The 21,048-nt window shown below is 34.0% G+C and overlaps 1 protein-coding gene across 1 annotated transcript in view; it reads right to left on the bottom strand.

The window, feature by feature from the left end:
- STPG2 (sperm tail PG-rich repeat containing 2) overlaps window positions 1-21,048 on the bottom strand; it is a gene marked incomplete at its 3' end in the record, with an annotated part of 260,635 nt that overhangs the window by 122,841 nt on the left and 116,746 nt on the right. The window contains 1 exon segment of the mRNA XM_079920598.1: window positions 11,174-11,266. Within this exon segment, the coding sequence (XP_079776724.1) occupies window positions 11,174-11,266 (93 nt within the window).

Raw genomic sequence — 21,048 nt, 5'->3', positions numbered from 1 at the left:
TTTTCTAGCTTCCTTCACACAGTATGATTTTAAGATTCATCATGTTCTTGTGTATATCTGTATTTCATTCATTTAAATTTCTGAGTAGTATTACATTTTATGGCTATCTTAGTCTGCTTATTATTCACTAGCTGATGAACATTTGGGCTTTTTCCAGTTTGGGGTTAATAATACTGGTTTTGGTTAATAACACTGCCATAAACATTCACATACATACCTCCCATTTCTCTTGAATAAATACCTAGGAGTAGAATGTCTGAGTCAATGGCAAGTGAATTTTAAACTTTTGGACTTTTGCAGGAAATGCCAAACTGCTTTCCAAAGTGGCTGTACATGGTTATCTCCTTACAAACTTACTTATATTGCAACTACGTCGATCTTGGTATATATTTTTCTCTGAAGGTCAGAAACCTCTAAAATGCTTAGCTAAGAAAAAAAGATCAGAACCTAATGACTTTTAAGGAAAAAATGAAAAAAAATTGGGAATTCATCATGACATTAAAGTATAGATAGAATATATATATAAATGGAAAAAGGAATTTTCCCAGATAATATAAAAAATACAAATTATATTCCTCAGAATTTCTTTTTAAAGGCATAATTCTACTTTTGGATGAAGTTCTTCCAGAGGAAAGGTCATAGTTATCTTTATATCCCAAATACTATCACAGTGATTGGAACACATCAAGGTCATAATAGTGTTAATCATGAACTTAGATGAGCTAATAAAGGAGACAAATGGACAGAAATTATAATATGTGTAAAATACTAAGAACTTATAAGATAAAATGTTTTATACCACAATTGGGCTCTAATATATAATTTGTCTTACTTCTGTTTTCTAGCATTAAGTCTTCAGATCAAAACTGTTTTGTCTTTCTTTAATTTCAGTCTTGTAAGTATACAACAAAATTTTATTAAAGTATTTGAGATGTGACAGATTAGAAAGAGAATGACAACTGAAAAAAATAAATAAAAGACACTTTGAGAAACAACCTTATACAGAAGATAAAGAAAGAAATTACATAAGAATGAAAGTAAAAAGTTAACTTCATTAAAAATTTAGCTGATACACAGTTCATCTATTTCACTGTGGTAAGCCATCAAAATAATTATGATTCTGTGAATGCAATCTAATCTCAGGCGAATGGGAAAAAGTCTATCTTCCAATTAGCACGTTAGTGGGACTTGCCTAATTAAATCAGTTGAATACAAGTAGAAGAAAAGCCCCCTAAGTGTGCACTATGAGACTCATATGAAGAAACAGATGTAATCATGAATTTGCAATGCACATTAGGAAATTGTTGGCAAGTGTTTAATATGTGATCTTTTTTTCTTTGTATAGAGCAAATCAAAGGTATAGGAAAGGTCTTAAACCCTAGGGAAATGCTTAAATGTGCAAATTCAGATTTTAAAAATCTACTCTGTTAAAGCTTCTTTTATAAATTTATCTATTGATTGATTTTTGGCTGTATTGGGTTTTCATTGCTGCGCGCAGGCTTTCTGTAGTTGCAGCGAGCAGGGGCTACTCTTCATTGTGGTGCACGGGCTTCTCACTGTGGCGGCTTCTCTTGTTGCAGAGCACAGGCTCTAGGAGCACAGGCTTCAGTAGTCGTGGCATGCACGCTCAGTAGTTGCGGCGCACGGGCTTAGTTGCTCCGTGGCATGTGGGATCTTCCCAGACCAGGTATCGAACCTGTGTCCCCTGCACTGGCAGGCGGACCCCCAACCACTGCGCCATGAGGGAAGTCCCAAAGCTTCTTTTATAATTAAGCAATGATGTCTTAAAAGCATACTTCTAGAATTGGATGTGGGACCATAAAAATGGGTAAATTAATTTTCTAAATATAAACACCATATTGGAAGGTAATTAGAAAGTCCTCAGAGATATTTATCATTGTTACATGCTGCTTCCTTTGTTTTCCACTGTGTAGGGAACTGCTTTACTTTTCTTTGAATATCTTTTCCACACTAATCATTACATACATTTAAAAGTTAAGGATATCTTACTGTATGGAAGTTTTAAACTATTTCTTTAAAAAAAGTCTTGTAAGTTTTTTAAGAGAAGATAAAACAATTAGTAGAATTCATAAAATCTCATTTTTCCTTTCAATTATTATATTTAATATTTTTAAAAAGTTTGCATTTTATATAGATGAGAATTAGGGATGTACTTACTTTCTTCAGAGACTCCTGTATTCTCTTAATATGGTAAAAGGTAAGAAAACAGAAAAATTTTGGACTGGGACATAGCAGCATTTGAATAAAATGATTTCACAAAAGATCTTTTGCATTTTATATCAATGGCATCAGATTCATCGAGAGCTTCTATTTCTACAGGTACACTTAAAAAGAGAAGAGAAAAAAAACCAGAGATGGCAAAAGAACTGGTAAAGATACTGAAAGTATGTCCAAACAAATAGGAAATAGCACAGATGTAAGAAGATTATCATCGTACATCAGCAAAAATAACAAGGTCTATTTCACTAGGAAGCAGCAATAAAAAACTGAGAAGAGAATCAGGATTCCGATTTCTAGTTCAGGGTCTGTTACAATGTAACTGGAACACTAGGGGAGCCCCAGAGTCAAATACTCCTACAGCAAAAATGACCTTGGTGGCTAAGAAGGTATGTCTCTTAAGAACTGATCATATATGAGGGAGGTAAGAAGTTGACATTACTAGCTATAGAGTTTATAAGAAATGCAAATTAGCCACTTGAGCTAAAGTACAATACTGTTCTTTTCTCGATGTTCTGGCATTTTTTGCATGCTGGGAAGAGGAAGTCTTCAGGGAGAAGGGAATATGCTCACGTTAAGAAGCAGGGATGAATCTACAACACACTTAAGAACAAGTGAATTCTTAAACATTAAATATACTGAAACAAGGTTTATAACTCATGAATACATGCATCCTAAGTAAGACAGACACTTGAAGTCAATTTCTAAATGTCATGTTTCATTAGTCATGGATTTATTATATAGAGGTTTCAATGGTATTAATGCCATCACTACACCATGTGTAGGATCGAATATATAGTCATGCTGGTATCAAGGATTTAAATGATGGAGTTAAGGTCTTGACTAGTCATCTCCATATCACTTTTAACATGTTTTCTGTCTTTCAATTCTCACATAAGCTATAAAACAATGACTGGTTGATATACAATGTAGGAATCAGATTGCGATGAATGCCTCAAATAGCTTGTCTCAGAGGTTATGTAGAATACGAGCCATTTTGCTGTTGATCACTTTAAATGAACATGGTATCTTCAAAGTTAGGACAGATTTCATCCTCAAGACACAGTAAAGTGCAAAATTTTTTATCAAAGAGTAAAGATAAAATCATTTCTTCATCCACCTGCCATGCAGGGGAAACAGGTTCGAGTCCTGGTCCAGGAAGATCACACATGACGTGGAGCAACTAAGCCCCTGCGCCACAACTACTGAGCCTGCTCTCTAGAGCCCACGAGCTAGAACTACTGAGCCCATGAGCCACAACTACTGAAGCCCGTGCACCTAGAGCCCATGCTCTGCAACAAGAGAAGCCACCGTAATGAGAGGCCTGTGCACCGCAAAGAAGAGTAGCCTCTGCTCGCCGCAAATAAAAAGAAAGCCCACGCGCAGCAACGAAGACCCAACGCAGCCAAAAATAAATAAATAAATAAATAAATAAATTTTAAAGACATAATTTCTTCATGAAGTTATTATTTACTTCTGATATTTATGTAGGGCAATTAAAAATAACTAATATAAAACTGCAGAACTGCATCCTTCTCACAATCTGTGTAAGTACTGACAGGCAATTGTACACAATCAAAAAGCAGGCTACTAGAATCTGGTTTCTCATAGTGTATTTTGCTTAGCAGTTGCCTTCACTGTTCTTTCTGTGCTTTGATGAAGATGGCATCCAGCAGCACTTGTGCTTGCTGTTTGCATATCAAAGCCATTTTCTGAACTAATGAAGTTAGACAATTAAGTGAAAAATTTATAGACTTTAAAATGTAAGGGAAGAACAGGAAGTATGTAAGTGCACTGTGACCGACTAACTCTTCAGTGTGTCAGAAATCATTTGCCTAAAATCCCTTACTTGCAGTAAGAAAATTCACTTTAATGTTCTCTCCTCCACCAGTGGTTAGGTGAATGATAAGATACCAACAAGTAAACTAACAGCCAATAAAATAAACATTTAAAACTATGTAAAAATCTAAGAAATTTTCATAGCTGTTCCAGTGAGATACTGTAAGGAAAGAAAGACTGAGAGTAACAGAATATAGGTTTTAGTCAGAATAATTTTGACTCTTAAGGATTTCAGCTGAAATCCATTTCTAATATACGTATTTATTTATTTATTTATTTATTTATTTTTTTTTTACTATCTCCAGGATCCCAAAGGTCTGTGCCCCAGGCCCAGGGGACCTTTCTTTTGAGCCCCTGAGACACTAGCACCAGCTGAGCTGTGCTCCTCTTCAGAAACTTGAATCACATTAACAAAAGGTATCTCCAAGCTTTCAAGTTTTAATAATTCCAATCTACTCCCTTTGTTTCCCAGGCCTAGGATGGTGGCATTGCTTGTTACTACTTGCGTGATACCTTAGTGTTCCCCCTTTGCCTTTTGGAGTTCTCCAATATCCACAGTTCCTTGTATTACTTTATTTCAAAATAACTAGTGTGGTTCTGTCTCCTGACTAGACCCTGACTGATAATAGGCCCTCTTTGCCTAAATATACCATTATAACTTTTCTGTCTGCAGCAGCTACCCAGTATGAAAGGAGGCACCCTCCCAGGCTTTCAGAGATGAAGTGGAATTCATACTTCAGTAATTCTGGGATTTCTTAACCTGAGTCTCCATGTATTCCACCACTACTACCCAACCCCCAGTCTTACCAGAGTTCACCCACAATGTGGGAGAGCATGAAGCTGGCCTCGTGCTCAAATCTCAAATGCCTTGCTTTGCTACCTTTCTCTATCCTTTTCTAGTCTTCCAATCTAGGAAGGGCTTTCTCATTCACTGTAGCAGGAAAATTCCCTTATCCTGCAATTTCCCTATTCTCTTTCTTACAGTAATATTCTTATAGTTCTGCCATCACCATGAAAAGAACATACTCCAGCTACCCCACCGGTCCCAAGAGCCACCCCAGTCAAATGGCATCATGAATCAGAGCTTCCCCAGCAAACCTGCAGCCTGAAGTAAGCTTCTCTAGCAGACCTGCAAACTTATCAGTAATAAATGCTTTTTATTATATGCTACTAAGATTTTGAGTTTGTTTATTATCCATAAATAGCTACTTTATATAAAAGTTGGGCCTCTTAGCCAAACTCTAGTTCTGGAATATTTAAAGGAAAGTGAAAATTAGACAACACTTTCCATTATTTTCAAAGCTCCATTATAAAGCCATGGCCCCCACAACTATTGCCTCTGAAAAGAACTTCAAGAAATGTTTCCAAAGTAAAAAACTGAACATTTATTCTTTCTGCTTCTTTGCATTCCTGACATAGCAACACCATGCAAAACAGAGGGTCCTCTGGTTGAGGAAGGTGAATGTCACTTACAAAGAAGTGTAAAAAGCAAAAGACATTACCATATTTTAATAGAGGCTCCTTATTCATATTATGAAATATTGAAAAGAGAGCATAGGCTTTGAAGTGGGATTTACTTAGCTCTGAGCCGTAACCCTGCCATTCACAATTTTTATAGCTAACTTACTTACAGCTTACTGTGGGTAACACAATGAAATAAGAGTTGCAAGCAGTAATATACTTAGTTCTTACTATGACCCTATCAGGTTATGCCTACTTAATTTATTATCACTATTTAATAGTTGAGGAAACAGATTTAGAGACTAGAAAAGCATTTCTCTGATGCCAAAGCTTTTGCTTTTAAACATTATTCAGGGATGATATTCAAAATATTTAACAAATCAAATGAATATAAACTAATAGATAAATAAATATATAAATCAAAATTTATTTTTAAAATTCCCTTCATTCTCAACTCTAAGTATTATAAAACTCTATATCAAGTGATAAAATTTGTAGTGCAACTGTTCAGCAAATAATTCTAATATATTTCAAGTCATTTGTTAATTTTTATAAAATATTAGTATAATTTTTTGTTATATTTTTTGAGACCAATTGTCACTAATCAAATGAGGCCCCTTTCTGAGCCATGCCTCAATATAAGAAAGTACATCAAATTCTTCCAGTGATTTTTCACTAAATAGTCATTAGTTAATTTTTGGTCTGAATGACTAGAGGAAAGTTGTTAACTTCACTACTGTTTCATGACGCTGAATCCTCATCAGTTTCTGCTAAACAGAAATTGCATTTCAAAAAAAAAAGTTCTATCCCTTATAATAATGTCTGAGATCTTTACAGTCATACCTCTTTTGTTTTAAATCACAAAAATCATTTACTATATTGTCATATTTATTTTATTGTCATATTTATTTTAGTTAAGCCTAATTCTTCAGCCCAAAGGGGAGTAACACAGAAAGACCCTTAAAAGAGTGGATTCTAAAAAAAAAAAAAAAAAAAGAGTGGATTCTATTGATGGACTGCCTCGGTGTGAATTCTGACTGCCATTTAGACTTTAAACTCAGTTTCCACATTTTTAAAGATGGCCATTATTATAGTACTCAGGTGAGTTAATACACATTTGAAATGGTCCCTGGCATAGAACAAGCACATTATAAGCATTAGCTCTTATTTTTATTAATAAAATTCATTTCATTAATATCTGTAACCATTAAATGAAGGTGAAATGTAACAGGATCTCAGGGGTGATTCCCCTAACACACATTCAACACCAAAAAGTTCAACACTAACAATCTTCCTTAAAGTCCTTTGGTGTGTAAGAAGGGGAGATTTATTTGCATTTCACTCCTAACCTGCCTAGGTTGCCCTCTGGAGTCTTAACTGTATTAAGAATCTTTTTGAGACTAATCACTGTGAGAGAGTCTTAGGCTCTCTTTCATTCTCTGGAGGTCTCTGAGGCTATACAAATTAAAACTCAAGGTCACCTAGTTTGGCAAATGTCCTCAGGGTGACAGCTGGCTTCAGTGCTCTACTTGCCACTCTGGGTCCCTCCTTAACTTAGCCTGTGTATTCCTCTCTTTCTAAATCTTGGAAGCATTTGTGAATATGTTTTGTTTCTATTTTACCTAGAATTTTGGTTGTTTGCAGAGAATGAGTCAGTACAGGCACCAGTATGTCATAATGCCATTCCAAATGCATGTTCCTCATAAACTCAGGAGTATTATTTTTACTTTTATTTTAAAATAATATCTTCACATCATGAATAAAAATCAAATCATATGCAAGTGTCTAAAATAAATGGTAAAATTGTCCTCCTTGACCTCTCCCTGGTTCCAGTCCCAGAAATAATTTATTTTAATAGTAATTGAGTTTTTTCAGTTTGAGGTGTGTGGGGTTTTTTTGTATTTACCATTACAAATTTAATATAAGGACTTATACTGTAATTTGTCAATTTTTGACAATATCTGTTAACTCTGCTCTATGAAATAAGAGAATTGCCATATTTCACTGCCTCCTACCTTTCACCTCCTGATTTTATTAATGATATTAAGATTTCTAATATTTATATTGTTGTACTATAATTAAATCTTCTGCAATGTGTATAGATTGATTTCAAATCAACAATATTAAAACAGCATTTAGAATATCATGATTATTCCCCACTGAACCAACTAGTGCAGTGAAACACATAGAGGAGTAAATAAAATTCTGTGGTCACAAAACCCCTGACTCTTGAAGAATGTCCCAAGCATGAACTAAAAATGCCTTCTTTATTAATTTGTTTCCACTTTTCTCTACTTCATCCAGAAATGCTGAGTTTCTATTCTCTATGTTTATATGTTTATGTCACCTTTTTCTTATTTCCTTTTTTTTTTTTTTTTTTTGCTAGAGCATCTTCACATATGGGGTTGTGAAGATACTAAACTTTCCAAGCTCTTGCATGTCAGAAAATTATTTTCTTGATTCATTTAATTGAAATTTTGGGTAGAGGCAGAATTCTTTACCCAAAATTATTTCCTCTTAGAAATTTTAGAAAATATTATCCTACCATTTCCTAGTTCTGAAATGTCTCTAATGCTGCTGAGAAAGTGTTGATATCAGTATGTTTCTCATCCCATTGTAGGTGACCCAGTTACTTTTCTCTGTGGAAGCTTCAAGGGTATTTTCTTTATTTCTAGTCTTCTGAAAACGCAAAAGAATGTGAGAAGAATACATATCTTTGAAAATTTGTCCTCTATGGTATTTTGTTGAGCTCTTCTAATTGAAGACACGTGTTTTTTTCTGTTCAAGATAACTTGCTGTTTTTTACATCAAATACTGCAAACTACCATCCTAGCATTCTGCTCCTGGAATGCCTAATAATCAGATGTTTGGCTTGTGTCTAGCCTCCATTAATATTTTCAATCTCTTTGTCTTTTTATATTCAACTAATCCTTATATCATAGTTTTTAAAAAAGTTATTTCATTGAGACCTTGTAAAAAGAAGGGAGATGTATATATATGCTCTGTCTTTCACATGAAACAGAAGTCTGGATTTTTAAATATTTTTATGTAAAACTTTTATGTAACATGTTGAAAATTAAACTATATGCCCTCCTTCAAGATTGCAGCATGTCCATATATATAAAATGTAAATATATAGGAGGTAAATTTTCTAATATTTTTATTTGATGTGAAAATTATAAAATTAATTCCATTATTTTAAAAGTTTGAGATCAATAATTTGAATTTTTCACTAGATACATATCATACACCCACATGTTTGAAGGGTATTCTCATTTATGGAAGGGATTCAAAAACCAAAGAGTTCTATGTGACTAAACTATTTCGCTTCTTGGGTAAGCTGAGTACCAACCAATCCTTTTAAATGCAAGTGTTTCTTGAGGGGAAAAAAGGACAATGCTATCAAAAAATCTACAAACAATAAATGCTGGAGAGGGTGTGGAGAAAAGGGAACCCTCCTACACTTTCGGTGGGAATGTAAACTGCTACAGCCACTATGGAGAACAGTATGGAGGTTCCTTAAACAACTAAACATAGAGCTACCATATGATCCAGGAATTCCACTACTGGGCATACATCCAGAGAAAGCCATAATCCAAAAAGATACATGCACCCCAATGTTTACTGCAGCTCTATTCACAATAGCCAAGACGTGGAAGCCAAGACGTGTCCATCAACAGAGGAATGGATAAAGAAGATGTGGTACATATATACAATGGAATATTACTCAGCCAATAAAAGAGTGAAATAATGCCATTTGCAGCAACATGGATGGACCTAGAGATTATCATACTAAGTGAAGTCAGACAGAGAAAGACAAATATCATATGATATTGCTTATATGTGGAATCTAAAAAAAGGCTACAAATGAACTTATCTACAAAGCAGAAATAGAGTTACAGATGTAAAAAATAAACTTATGGTTACCAGAGGGTATGTGGGGTGGGAGGGACAAATTGGAAGATTGGGATTGACACATACACACTACTAAATATAAAATAGATAACTAATAAGAACCTACTGTATAGCACAGGGAACTCTACTCAATACTCTGTAATGGCCTATATGGGAAAAGAATCTAAAAAAGAGTGGATATACCTATATGTATAACAGACTCACTTTGCTGTACACCTGAAACTAACACAACATTGTAAATCAACTATACCCCAATACAAATTATAATAAATAAATAAATAATAAAAAGGAATTTCCAGATGCAGTGACAGACAAAGATAAAAGAGGAAAATGTAAGTTAGGTAAAAACAATTGGTAGGCAACTCATCTTCCTTTAGAACAGATCTCTATCATCTTTTTTCACTACAAACATAAAGTGTAACTTATACATGTGCATTCCTATGGGTACCTTCAGAAATTTGCATTGTTTTTTCCTAGTAGCTACTATATTACAAGAGAAATAAGCGTTATATTAGTAATAAATTACTTATGACATACTTCAACATGGATCCAAAGGTGTGTATAACAATGATTCACTTGAGAAACACAACACAACCCTAAAATTCCTCAAGATTGATAATCTACTAAAACAACACATTTATTTAACAATTATGAAAATCTCTTAAATGTCAAGACACTGCTAGATGATTCTAAACTATCTTTTGAACTTATAGCTACAAAACGTCTCATAGAACCTGATGCTAATTTTGACTCCATCTCTCAGATTCAGTCAATTAATGTCTCAGAAAAAAAATAAGTCCCTTCCTTAATGACTCTCATCAAATTAATCTAATTCCTGAGTTCCTAGACATTCACAGCTGTATTAACTTAACTAGCACTGCATTTGTACTTCATTTACATGAGTTCTTCCTAATCTTGTACCATGTACTTCACCATTGAAAACACTATAAATGAACTCTTGGCATTGTGTACCTAGTAGAATTTTAGTTCAGCAATTCTGCTTCTCGGTTGACTGGCTACATTTTACGACCTGGTTAATGATCCTGTTTTGGTCATTTGTTACTAACAATATCTTATAATAACAGTCCAATTTCTATAAAAATTTATTTTAACAATACCTGTACACATAAGTCTAACCTTTTATCTTTAAATTTCACTTTGATCTGTTAATAAGTTTAATCTGAATGAAATAGTTAAGTATACAGTTTTAAATTTCACATGCTTTACTTATTTCAATTTATTCAATATTAGTTATTTATAAAAAATGGAAATTGAGGTAGCAAAATTCTTATCAACACAATTTAAAATACAGATTAACAGGGATAAAAAATGTCACTGAGAAGTCTTAAGTCTCAAGATAGATTCAAACTGAAAAGGGAAAATATTTGCACTTATGAGGAAACTGAGTTGAACCTAAAGTAAACAAACCTTCCACTTCATATACAACACAAGTTGAGTTTGTCTATATGGCCTAATGAATGCTCTCTGACCCTTAAGGAGATGTTCCACATAATATTTTTCTCACAGAGAAATGCTAGACTTCTGCTTAGCTTCAAGAATTTCATTGAACTTTAAAAATATGGAAGTAGCATACTAGCTGAAGATATTACAGCAGGCTACCAGGTACCACTCTCAGGTCCTAATATAATGCTTATGTTATTCAGTCTCCTCCATGATTCCTAGATTACAAATACATGTGGTCATAGAAAAGCCTTCTTACCATATCTGATACTTTAGTAGTTCTTTCTGTTCTTGACGAGAAAGCAGCATATCGATTAGTCAAGTTAGGTAGTTCATCAGAAATTTCACAGGTCTGTGAATTAAAAAAAAAATTTGAAAGAAGTATATCACTTATTTTATTTTTATCAATACAAAGGTCATGATTAATAAATTTACAATAAGCTCATTAATATGGCTCTGTCACTAAATAGAGATATACATATATTTATTTTAAAAAACTTTTTTTTTTATTTTAAAAAATTTTTAAATGGAATATAGTAAAAGACGTTAAATCAATGAGATATTAAAATGGGAAAAGGGTTGATTACATGAACCTCTACGAAAGTAAGATGGATCTGCATACATTATTTAAACATATTAGGGGCAAGTTATTAGCTATACTCTAATGTCAAATTCAGAAACAATTCTTGTCCTGATTCATAACTAGCAGGTTGTAATATCAAAAATATATAAGATATTTGGTCAATTATACAGTATTATTTGTTAACAACTAATTATTAATACATGAAATAGAAATATATTAACAATAACTATTTAAATTGATTATGTGGCAATCCTGGATTAATAAATTTTCTAAGCAAAATGATCCACACTCTCTTAAACATAATTCCTTATATGCAGTGAAGATGTCAATTAATAGGCTAGAGGAAGCTGATAATCTAAAAATTTAATTAGCAATTAGTTAATCCTTGTGCTATTATACTCCTTCTGATTTATTATACAATTTAGCCATTTGTATTCATTTAATAATTTAAACCATATAACCAGCAGTAACATTCTTTGTATATACAAAAAGGATGAGGATTTATTTTCCCATTTTTATACACTTCACTGTTTTTATTTCAGAATTTGATATTCATATTTAATACTTTAGGATTTAACACCTAGAAGAATAGCTAGGTATTTCTTTCTTTGTTCTTTTTTTTCAGGAACATTGATCTACTAAAAAATTCATCTCTCACATACTGTATCTTTGAAACTATATGCTTCACTACCCTAAATGCTGAAGTTGGTACTTCTCTTTTCCTCATGTTTTATTGCTACATAGCCACTCAAAAGAAAATAGGTAGATTCTATCACTTTCACAAACAGAAAAATCACGGTTTCACATCACGTAGAAATGTGAAATCCTTCAAATATAGAGCATCTGAGCCATCATTATTACTTCATGTGATTTTTAAATTTATTGAAGCTGAAAAATAATTTACTTGCATAATAATTTTATTATTATCATGTATATGGTATTAGAAATTATGAAATAAGTTCAAAAGCGTTTTACAATTTTTACTGTTTAGTAGTAGAAATTAACAAGCTCAAGAAATGACTTTGGCTTTAGAGGGAATGAGTAGTTTGCATAAGACCACATTTTAACCAAATAAATCCATATAAAATATAACAAAATGAAATCCGTATTTTTTCTTTGTTATAAATATGATTTGTTATAAATCCAGATAAAATACAACAAAATTCTATTTCTAAAGTCTTCATAGGGCTATGAATGCTTCCAACTCTATGAACTGCCAGTACAGACAAGGGGGGGCTAAGATTCTGAAGAGGATAGAACCTCTGAAAGTTTAGCGATCAATCTGCAGATGCTTTTTTCCTGGGACATTTGCTGATAAACAGGCAACAGAGAAAGAATCTGGGTTTAGACCTGGCAGAAGGCTGCCATTAAGGAGCTGGAAAATAAGCTTGTTGTGGTCTTGTTGGGCCACATAACAAAACTGCAGATTTGAGGAGCCTCAAAATACATGGTCTGTTTCCCTATCAAGATGTTTGCAAAGGGGTGGGGAGCAAGGTGACACTAAAACTCTAAGTTAAAACTCTGAGACACAGAGTCATGAAAGATTACAGTTCAGAACACAGGGGTGGGGATGGTTAAACATGTCAGGCTCACAGTTGAAATCCCCAGAGAACAATACTTTATAAAAATGAACAAAAAAGAGGTAAACTAAGCCCTAGAAAAATAGCCACAGCCATGATTAAATTAAGGTGATCTCCTTTGACTTCTACCTGCTTTGCAGAAAAAAGTATGAAATCTCTCTAGCAGAAGATAACACTATTAAAGTCTCTGTATTATATACAATATCTAGCACTCTATTAAAAATTATGGGACATGCCAAAAGAGAGATCTGCATGATCAAATATCAAGAGAAAAAATCACATAAAATAACAACAGACCCATAGGTGATCCAGATACTGGGGTTGGCAGACAGAACTTTAAAATAACTATGATTAATTTGTTCAAGGAAACATAGGGTGAGCAGGCTGCTCAGATCTAAAATGCCGTGAAAGAAACTAGGTTTATTCTATCTTGTTTCTTTCCTACTCCCTCTCCCTACCCTTGGTATTGTCCTCATCAACATGGTCAGCTTTGACACTATGGCCATATCAATCACTGCTCTAGCCTGTAAGAAGGGCAAAAGAAAAAGTGAAGGGAAATCAACTTTATTTTTGAAATAGTGTGAGCAGAATGTTGCACACATCACTTCTACTCATCTTTGAATAGCCCAAAGTTAGTCAAATTGCCACATGCAGCTTCAAAGACTTTTGGGAAATGTAACCTCTGGCTGGGAGTTTATGCCCACTAAAACTGTGAGTGGATTGTTGGTTTTATATTACTCAAAATATATAAATGAGAAGAAAAATTAACAGTTTTTTTCCTTTATTTGTTGCAAATGAAATAGTTTTCAAGAAAGAATTGATCAGGACACTTATATGACTGAGATTTTTAACAAGATAAGCAAAAGTATTTTGATTGTGAAATTCATAATGAAATATGGGAATGTAAATTTACGACAACTATTTTAAAAGACGGGATGAATAAGCATGTCCCAACATTGGGAGGAAGAACCAAATATTAATATAGTAAATTTTTTTGTCATATATTTAAACGTTAAACTGACCATGTGTTCTTGCAATAAATACAAACTGATAGTGATTTTTCCCTTTCCACAAACCACTGATTAATGTTGGCAATATTTTGTTTAGGATTTTGTATCTATGCTTGTAAAAGAGATGGAACAGGATTTTTTTCCATTTATTCAAATATATTTGTCAGATTTGGGAATCAGAATTTTGCTAGCATCATAAACTGAGTTGGGAAATATTCCTGCTCAAATATTCAAAGGAAATATTCAAACAATTCCTTTAAGATTCAAAAATTCTTCCTTAATTGGTTGGTAGAATTCTTATAGCAAGTCATCTAGTCCTAGATTTTCTTTGTGAGAAGACTAACTATAGATATTGTACAATTAGTTTTTTCTATTTTTCTGTTCCATTACATCAAATGTTCAAAATAAATATCATACATTTATATTACTTTGTGTTGATAATATCTGTATGATATGTAATGTCGACCCTTTTTTTATTCTTGATATTAGAAGTCTGTGCCTTCTTTCATTGTTTCTTGATCAGTTATGCCAAGGAGTTATAAAATGTACTAGAAATTTCCAAGAACCACCTTTTAGCTTTGTTGATTTTCTATATTTTATATTGTTTTCTCTTACTAATTTTGGCTCATATATAACTTATGTCCTACTCTCTCTGCAGAGAAATATATAGATAATCAATTTTTAATGTAAAAAAAAAGAAAACATAGGGGAAAAATTTTTGAAAAAAATGCTTTAAATCATGGAGACTTCCTCCTGAGAAGTGAAATCATAAGAAATAATGAAATAGCTACTCTAGAACTGAAAAACAGAATATCTGAAATTAAGAACTCAATAGAATGATTTAATAACAATTGAAACAGTTGAAAAAAATATTTTGTGAATTGAAAGATAGCTCTGTAGAAAATACCTAACTGAAGCACAAAGAGAAAAAGGAGACATAATACAGAGGGCTTATAAGACATGCTGGGGGTATGGGGCATAGGTGTAACATACTTATTTATTAGCGTCCCAGAAAGACAAGCAGGACAGAATGTAACAGAAGAAATATACGAACATATAATAGTCAAGAATTGTTTAAAATTGATGAAAGACATCAATCCAGAGATTCAAAGGCTCTGCAAACCTCAATCAAGTAAACATACCATATCACCCAGCAATCCTACTCCTGGGCATATACCCAGAGAAAACCATAATTTGAAAATATACATGCACCCCAGTGTTCATTGCAGCACTATTTACAATAGCCAGGACATGGAAGCAACCTAAATGTCCATCAACAGAGGAATGGATAAAGAAGTTGTGGTACATAGATACAATGGAATATTACTCAGCCATAAAAAGGAACAAAATTGTGCCATTTGCAGGGACATGGATGCACCTAGAGACTGTCATACCGAGTGAAGTAAGTCAGAAAGAGAAAAATAAATATTGTATAATATCACTTATGTGGAATCTAGAAAAACGGTACACATGAACTTATTTGCAAAGCAGAAATAGAGACATATACGTAGAGAACAAACATATGGACACCAAGCAGGGAAAGGGGTGGGGTGGGGTGAATTGGGAGATTGGAATTGACATATATACACTACTATGTATAAAATAGATAACTGAGAACATACTGTATAGCACAGGGAACTCTACTCAATGCTCTATGATGACCTAAATGGGAAGGAAATCAAAAAAAGAGGGGATATATGTATACGTATAGCTGATTCACTTTGCTGTAAAGCAGAAACTAACACAACATTGTAAAGCAATGTTGAATGAATAAAAATTAATAAAAAAAAGAAAACCACACTCTTGACACATAAAATACAAAGACCAAATAATAATAATTGCTTTCAAAAGAGAAACAATAAGTATGACAACTTACTTCTCAATAGAAATCACATAAGGCCTAAAGCAATGGAATAACATGTTTAAAGTGCTGAAAGAAAATAACTACCAACATAGAAATCTTTGTCCCCAAAATAAAAAATGACATAGGGAGTTTTTCAGGCAGAGGAAAAATGATTCCATATGGAAATGCAGAAAGAAATGAAGCACAACAGAAAGGTTAAATGTGTGAAGAAATATTGACTATACAAAACAATAATATTCAAAGAGTTTAAATATAAGGAAACTTAAAATATATGACAATAATTAAACAAAAACAGGAGATAGCAAAACAGAGCTAAAATGTTCTAAGTTAGCATTACTGGGAAAGTGGTAAAAGTAATCCTTTTAATTGGACTGCAAAAAGTAAAGGATGTATATTGTAATTTTTATGGTAACTACTAAAAGAATAGTAAAACAATGCATAAGAAAAATGTAATAGAGGTAGATGAAATGGAAAAATATAAAATATTTGATTAATTCAAAAAGGGTGAGGTAAGAAAAAATGCTAAAACAAGTGGGCTGATAGAATACATGAAATAATACGGCTCATATAGGCACAAATATATCAGTAATCACATTAACTATAAATGGATTAATACTACTGTTAAACACAAAGTTTATCAGACTGGATTTTTAAAACTCATATGTTTTTAGGGTATATCTTTCACTCTTGATCATAGTTTCTCAAATTTTATATAAACTACTAGTGTCTGAGTTATACCTATGGGTAGTTTTCAATTGTCAATAATAATAACAAGACTTACTGAGTCCTTACCATGTGCCAGAAGCTATTTAAATTATTTTACATGTACTGATTCATTTAGTATTCATAATAATGTTTTGAGGTATGTTCTATTATGATCTCCATATTACAAAGGCATAAAGAGTTCAAATAAACTTCACAAGGTCAGTGCAAAGCAAGAAAATATTCTCACAAACTCTGCCACCAGAGATCATGCTCATAATCACTGTGCTATACTGTCTCAATATCTGCAATAGAGAATAAAGACTATTTATAATGAGGGCTTTTTAAAATTTTTTCTTGAAACATAATTTTAATAATTTGTTTTATCTAAATATAATGTTACTCAGAATAATGAACTCATAGTACATTTTAAAAAAATACAAGTATTCTAAAAACTACTAACATTCATTATGCATTTAAAATATACTTATATCAACACTTAAACATGGTTAAGATGGTAAATTTAACTATGTGTTTTCTACCACATGACAGATAGACAGATATCACACTATAAAAGTTAAAGAAAAAACATATGTCAAAGGTTAATGACAGAAAAAGAATACTCAAAATTAAATCTAGCAATTTAGAAAATCTAGCAATCTAGAAAAATGAAGATGTTTTAGAGTGTGTATGGCCATGTTAAACTTGTTCTTATGTTTGCATCTCAATAATAAACTGGTGAATTTAACAGAAAACAAATTAAATTGACAGAAACCAGAGTGCTATTTTGGGCAGGCTATCATATGTAATTCTGGGGCCTCTGGGAGCAAAAAATATTTTTTAAAAAAGGTCTACAAGTTAAGGATATGTAGATGTAAGAACTATGAAGAGTCTGAGATTTTTATCTACCTCAAGCTAACAAGTTAACCTGCCACAGTTTCTCTGATGCTGGCAAAAGACATGAGATTCCTGAGACAGAAACAAAGGACCTTATTCCTCATACAATAATTCAGAGCATGAGCGTCATCATGCTTGCGTCTGTCCTCCTTGCCCTCAATCCTAATGAAGGCAAGGCAGATGGAGCAAAATGGATACTTGTACAAAGCAATGGGCTTTGTTTCAGAAGAAAACCTGTGAGCTTAGGGAACCTGAATCTTTCATAATCAGAGTAAGCATGCCTGCCCTCTGCTTGAGAGGAGACACTATCTCTATCTTCCAAAGCTATGTGCTATACAATCATCCTTGAAAAGACAGTCATAAACAAAGATGGGCAGAAATACAAAACAACCCCAGAGAATTCTCTCTTAATAAGGAAGAAGAATAAAAACAGATTTTAACATAGAAAACAAACTTTTTTAGGAATGTTTACCTAGGAAACAAATATCTGAAAAAAATAAGTTTCAATAAAAATTAGAAAGCTGAAAAACATTAATGTCCAAAAATATAAAAATCCCATAAATACAAAGTTGACAAATAATGAAACATAAAAGAGTTAATGTGTCAGTAATTCAGGAAATCAAATGTCAAATTAGTTACATAACAATTCCTACCTTAAAATTGTTAATCATACTTTTTTCTAGTTTCTTTTGTTTTCATTGTTGTTGCCATTTGTTCTCATCTTAAAATTGTACTGTGTACCTTAAAACAATACTAAACCAAAATAGAGTAATTAATTCCACTAAACTGAAATCTGAGGATATGCAAAATACAATGACATCAAAAAGGCAGGGACAGTCGGGTGGAAGCAGGGAGAAAATGTGATCAATGAAAGATTTCCAAGGAGGGTGACATATGAACAATATATGGAGAATGAATAGGGCCTGGAATCTACCAAAAAACATACCCTACATCCAAAGACAAAGAAGAAGCCACAACGAGATGGTAGAAGGGATGCAATCACAATAAAATCAAATCCCATACTCGCTCGGTTGACAACTCACAAAACGGAAAACAATTATACCACAGAAGTACCCCCATGGGAGTGAAAGTCCTGAGCCCCATGTCAGGCTTCCCAGCCTGGGGGTCCAGAAATGGGAAGAGGAGTCCCCAGAGAATCTGGCTTGGAAGGCAAATGGGATTTGACTGTGGGACTTCCACAGAACTGGGGGAAACAGAAACTCCACACTTGGAGAGTGCACAAAAAGTCCTGTGTTCACCAGGACCCAGGGGTAAAAAGCAGTGACCCCATGAGACTGGGCTAGACCTACCTGCTAGTATTGGAGGGTCTCCTGCAGAGGTGGGGGGGGGCTGTGCCTCACTGCGGGGACAAAGACACTGGTAGCAGCAGTTCTGGGAAGTACTCTGGTGTGAGCACTCGCAGAGAGCACAATCAGCCCCACCAAACAGTCTGTAGGCGCAAGTGCTGAGTTGCCTCAGACCAAACAACCAAAAGAGAGGGAACACAGCCCCACCCATCAGATAAGCAGATTAAATTTTTACTGAGCATGGCCCTGCCCATGAGAGGGACAAGATGCAGATCTACCCAAAACCAGTCCCTCCCATCAGGAAGCTTGCACAAGTCTCTTAGATAGCCTCATCCACCAGAGAGCAGACAGCAGAAGCAAGAAGACTACAATCATGCAGCCTACGGAATAGAAACCACAATGACAGAAAGTTAGACAAAATGAAATGGCAGAGGAATATGTCCCAGATGAAATAACAAGATAAAACCCAAGAAAAACAAGTAAGTGAATTAGAGATAGGCAATCATCCAGAAAAAAGAATTCAGAATAATGACAGTGAAGATGATCCAGGATCCTGGAAAAAGAATGGAGGCAAGGATCAAGAAGATGCAAGAAATGTTTAACAAAGACCTAGAAGAACTAAAGAACAAACAAATAGAGATGAACAATACAATAAGTGAAATGAAAAATACACTACAAGGAATAAATAGCAGAATGACTGAGGCAGAAGAGCAGACAAGTGACATGGAAGATAAAGTGGTGGAAATCACTGTCACAGAACAGAATAAAAAAGAAGTATGAAAAGAAATGAAAACAGTCTAAGAGACCTCTGGTACAACATTAAATGCACCAACATTAGCATTATAAGGGTCCCAGAAGGAGACGAGAGAAAGGACCTGAGAAAATATTTGAAGAGATAATAGCTGAAAAACTTCCCTAACATGGGAAAGGAAATAGTCACCCAAGTACAGGAAGCGCAGAGAGTCCCAGGCAGGATAAGCCCAAGGAGAAACAGGCTGAGACACATAGTAATCAAATTAACAAAAGTTAAAGACAAAAAGAAAATATTAAAAGCAACAAAGGAAAAATGACAAATAACATACAAGGGAACTCCCATAAGATTTCAGCTAATTTCTCATCAGAAACTCTGCAGGTCAGAAGGGAGTGGCATGATATGTTTAAAGGGACGCCCCTTAAAGGCATTTTTGAGCTTGGAGTGAAGGGAAATTATAGCAATGGTAAGATAGGAGTTTAGAAAACTAGGTAGACAACAGATTATGAAAAGGACATTGTTCTTAGACTTAAATTTCTTCCTATACCTGATAGAAGGCACAGAATTTTAGGCAAAAGGAGCTTATTAAAAGGCAGTACCGTGCTTCCCTGGTGGCGCAGTGGTTGACAGTCCACCTGCCGATGCAGGGGACATGGGTTTGTGCCCTGGTGCGGGAAGATCCCACATGCCGCAGAGCGGCTAGGCCCGTGAGCCATGGCCGCTGAGCCTGCGCGACCGGAGCCTGTGCTCCGCAACGGGAGAGGCCACAACAGTGAGAGGCCCACGTAACGCAAAAAAAAAAAAAAAAAAGGCAGTACCATGACATGATGTGTTTTAGAGAGATATTACTTCCAATCATATAGCTAAATTTGCATTATTTTTTCTCAGCTTGATGATAGTTTTAACTCATGTGTGTAGTGAAAACATGTAAGATCTACTCTCTTAGCAAATTTCAAGTATACAATGCAGTATTATTAACTATAGTCACCACACTATACATTAGATCTCCAGAACTTATTCATCCTGCATTGAAACTTTGTATCCTTTGACCAACATCTCCCCCTTTCCTTCACCCCTCAACCCTTGACAACCATCATTCTACTCTGCTTCTATGAGTTCTATTTTTTTAGATTCCATATATAAATGAAATCATGCAGTATTTGTCTTTCTGCATTTGGCTTATTTCATTATTTGATTTAGCATAATGTTCTTCAGGTGTTCTTCACCCCTGTTGTTGCAAATGACAGGATTTCCTTCTTTTTTAAGGCTGAAGAGTATTCCCCTGTATGTGGCGTTTGGGTGTTTACACACACACACCACATCTTCTTTATCCATTCATCCTTCTATAGACACATACACTGATTCACATCTCAGCCACTGTGAATAATGCTGCAATGAACATGGAACAGCAGGTATCTCTTCAATATATTGACTTCATTT

The sequence above is a fragment of the Stenella coeruleoalba genome (genome assembly GCF_951394435.1).
Source record: "Stenella coeruleoalba genome assembly, chromosome: 4".
Taxonomy (NCBI): domain Eukaryota; kingdom Metazoa; phylum Chordata; class Mammalia; order Artiodactyla; family Delphinidae; genus Stenella; species Stenella coeruleoalba.
This window is presented reverse-complemented; position numbering and strand designations above follow the sequence as displayed.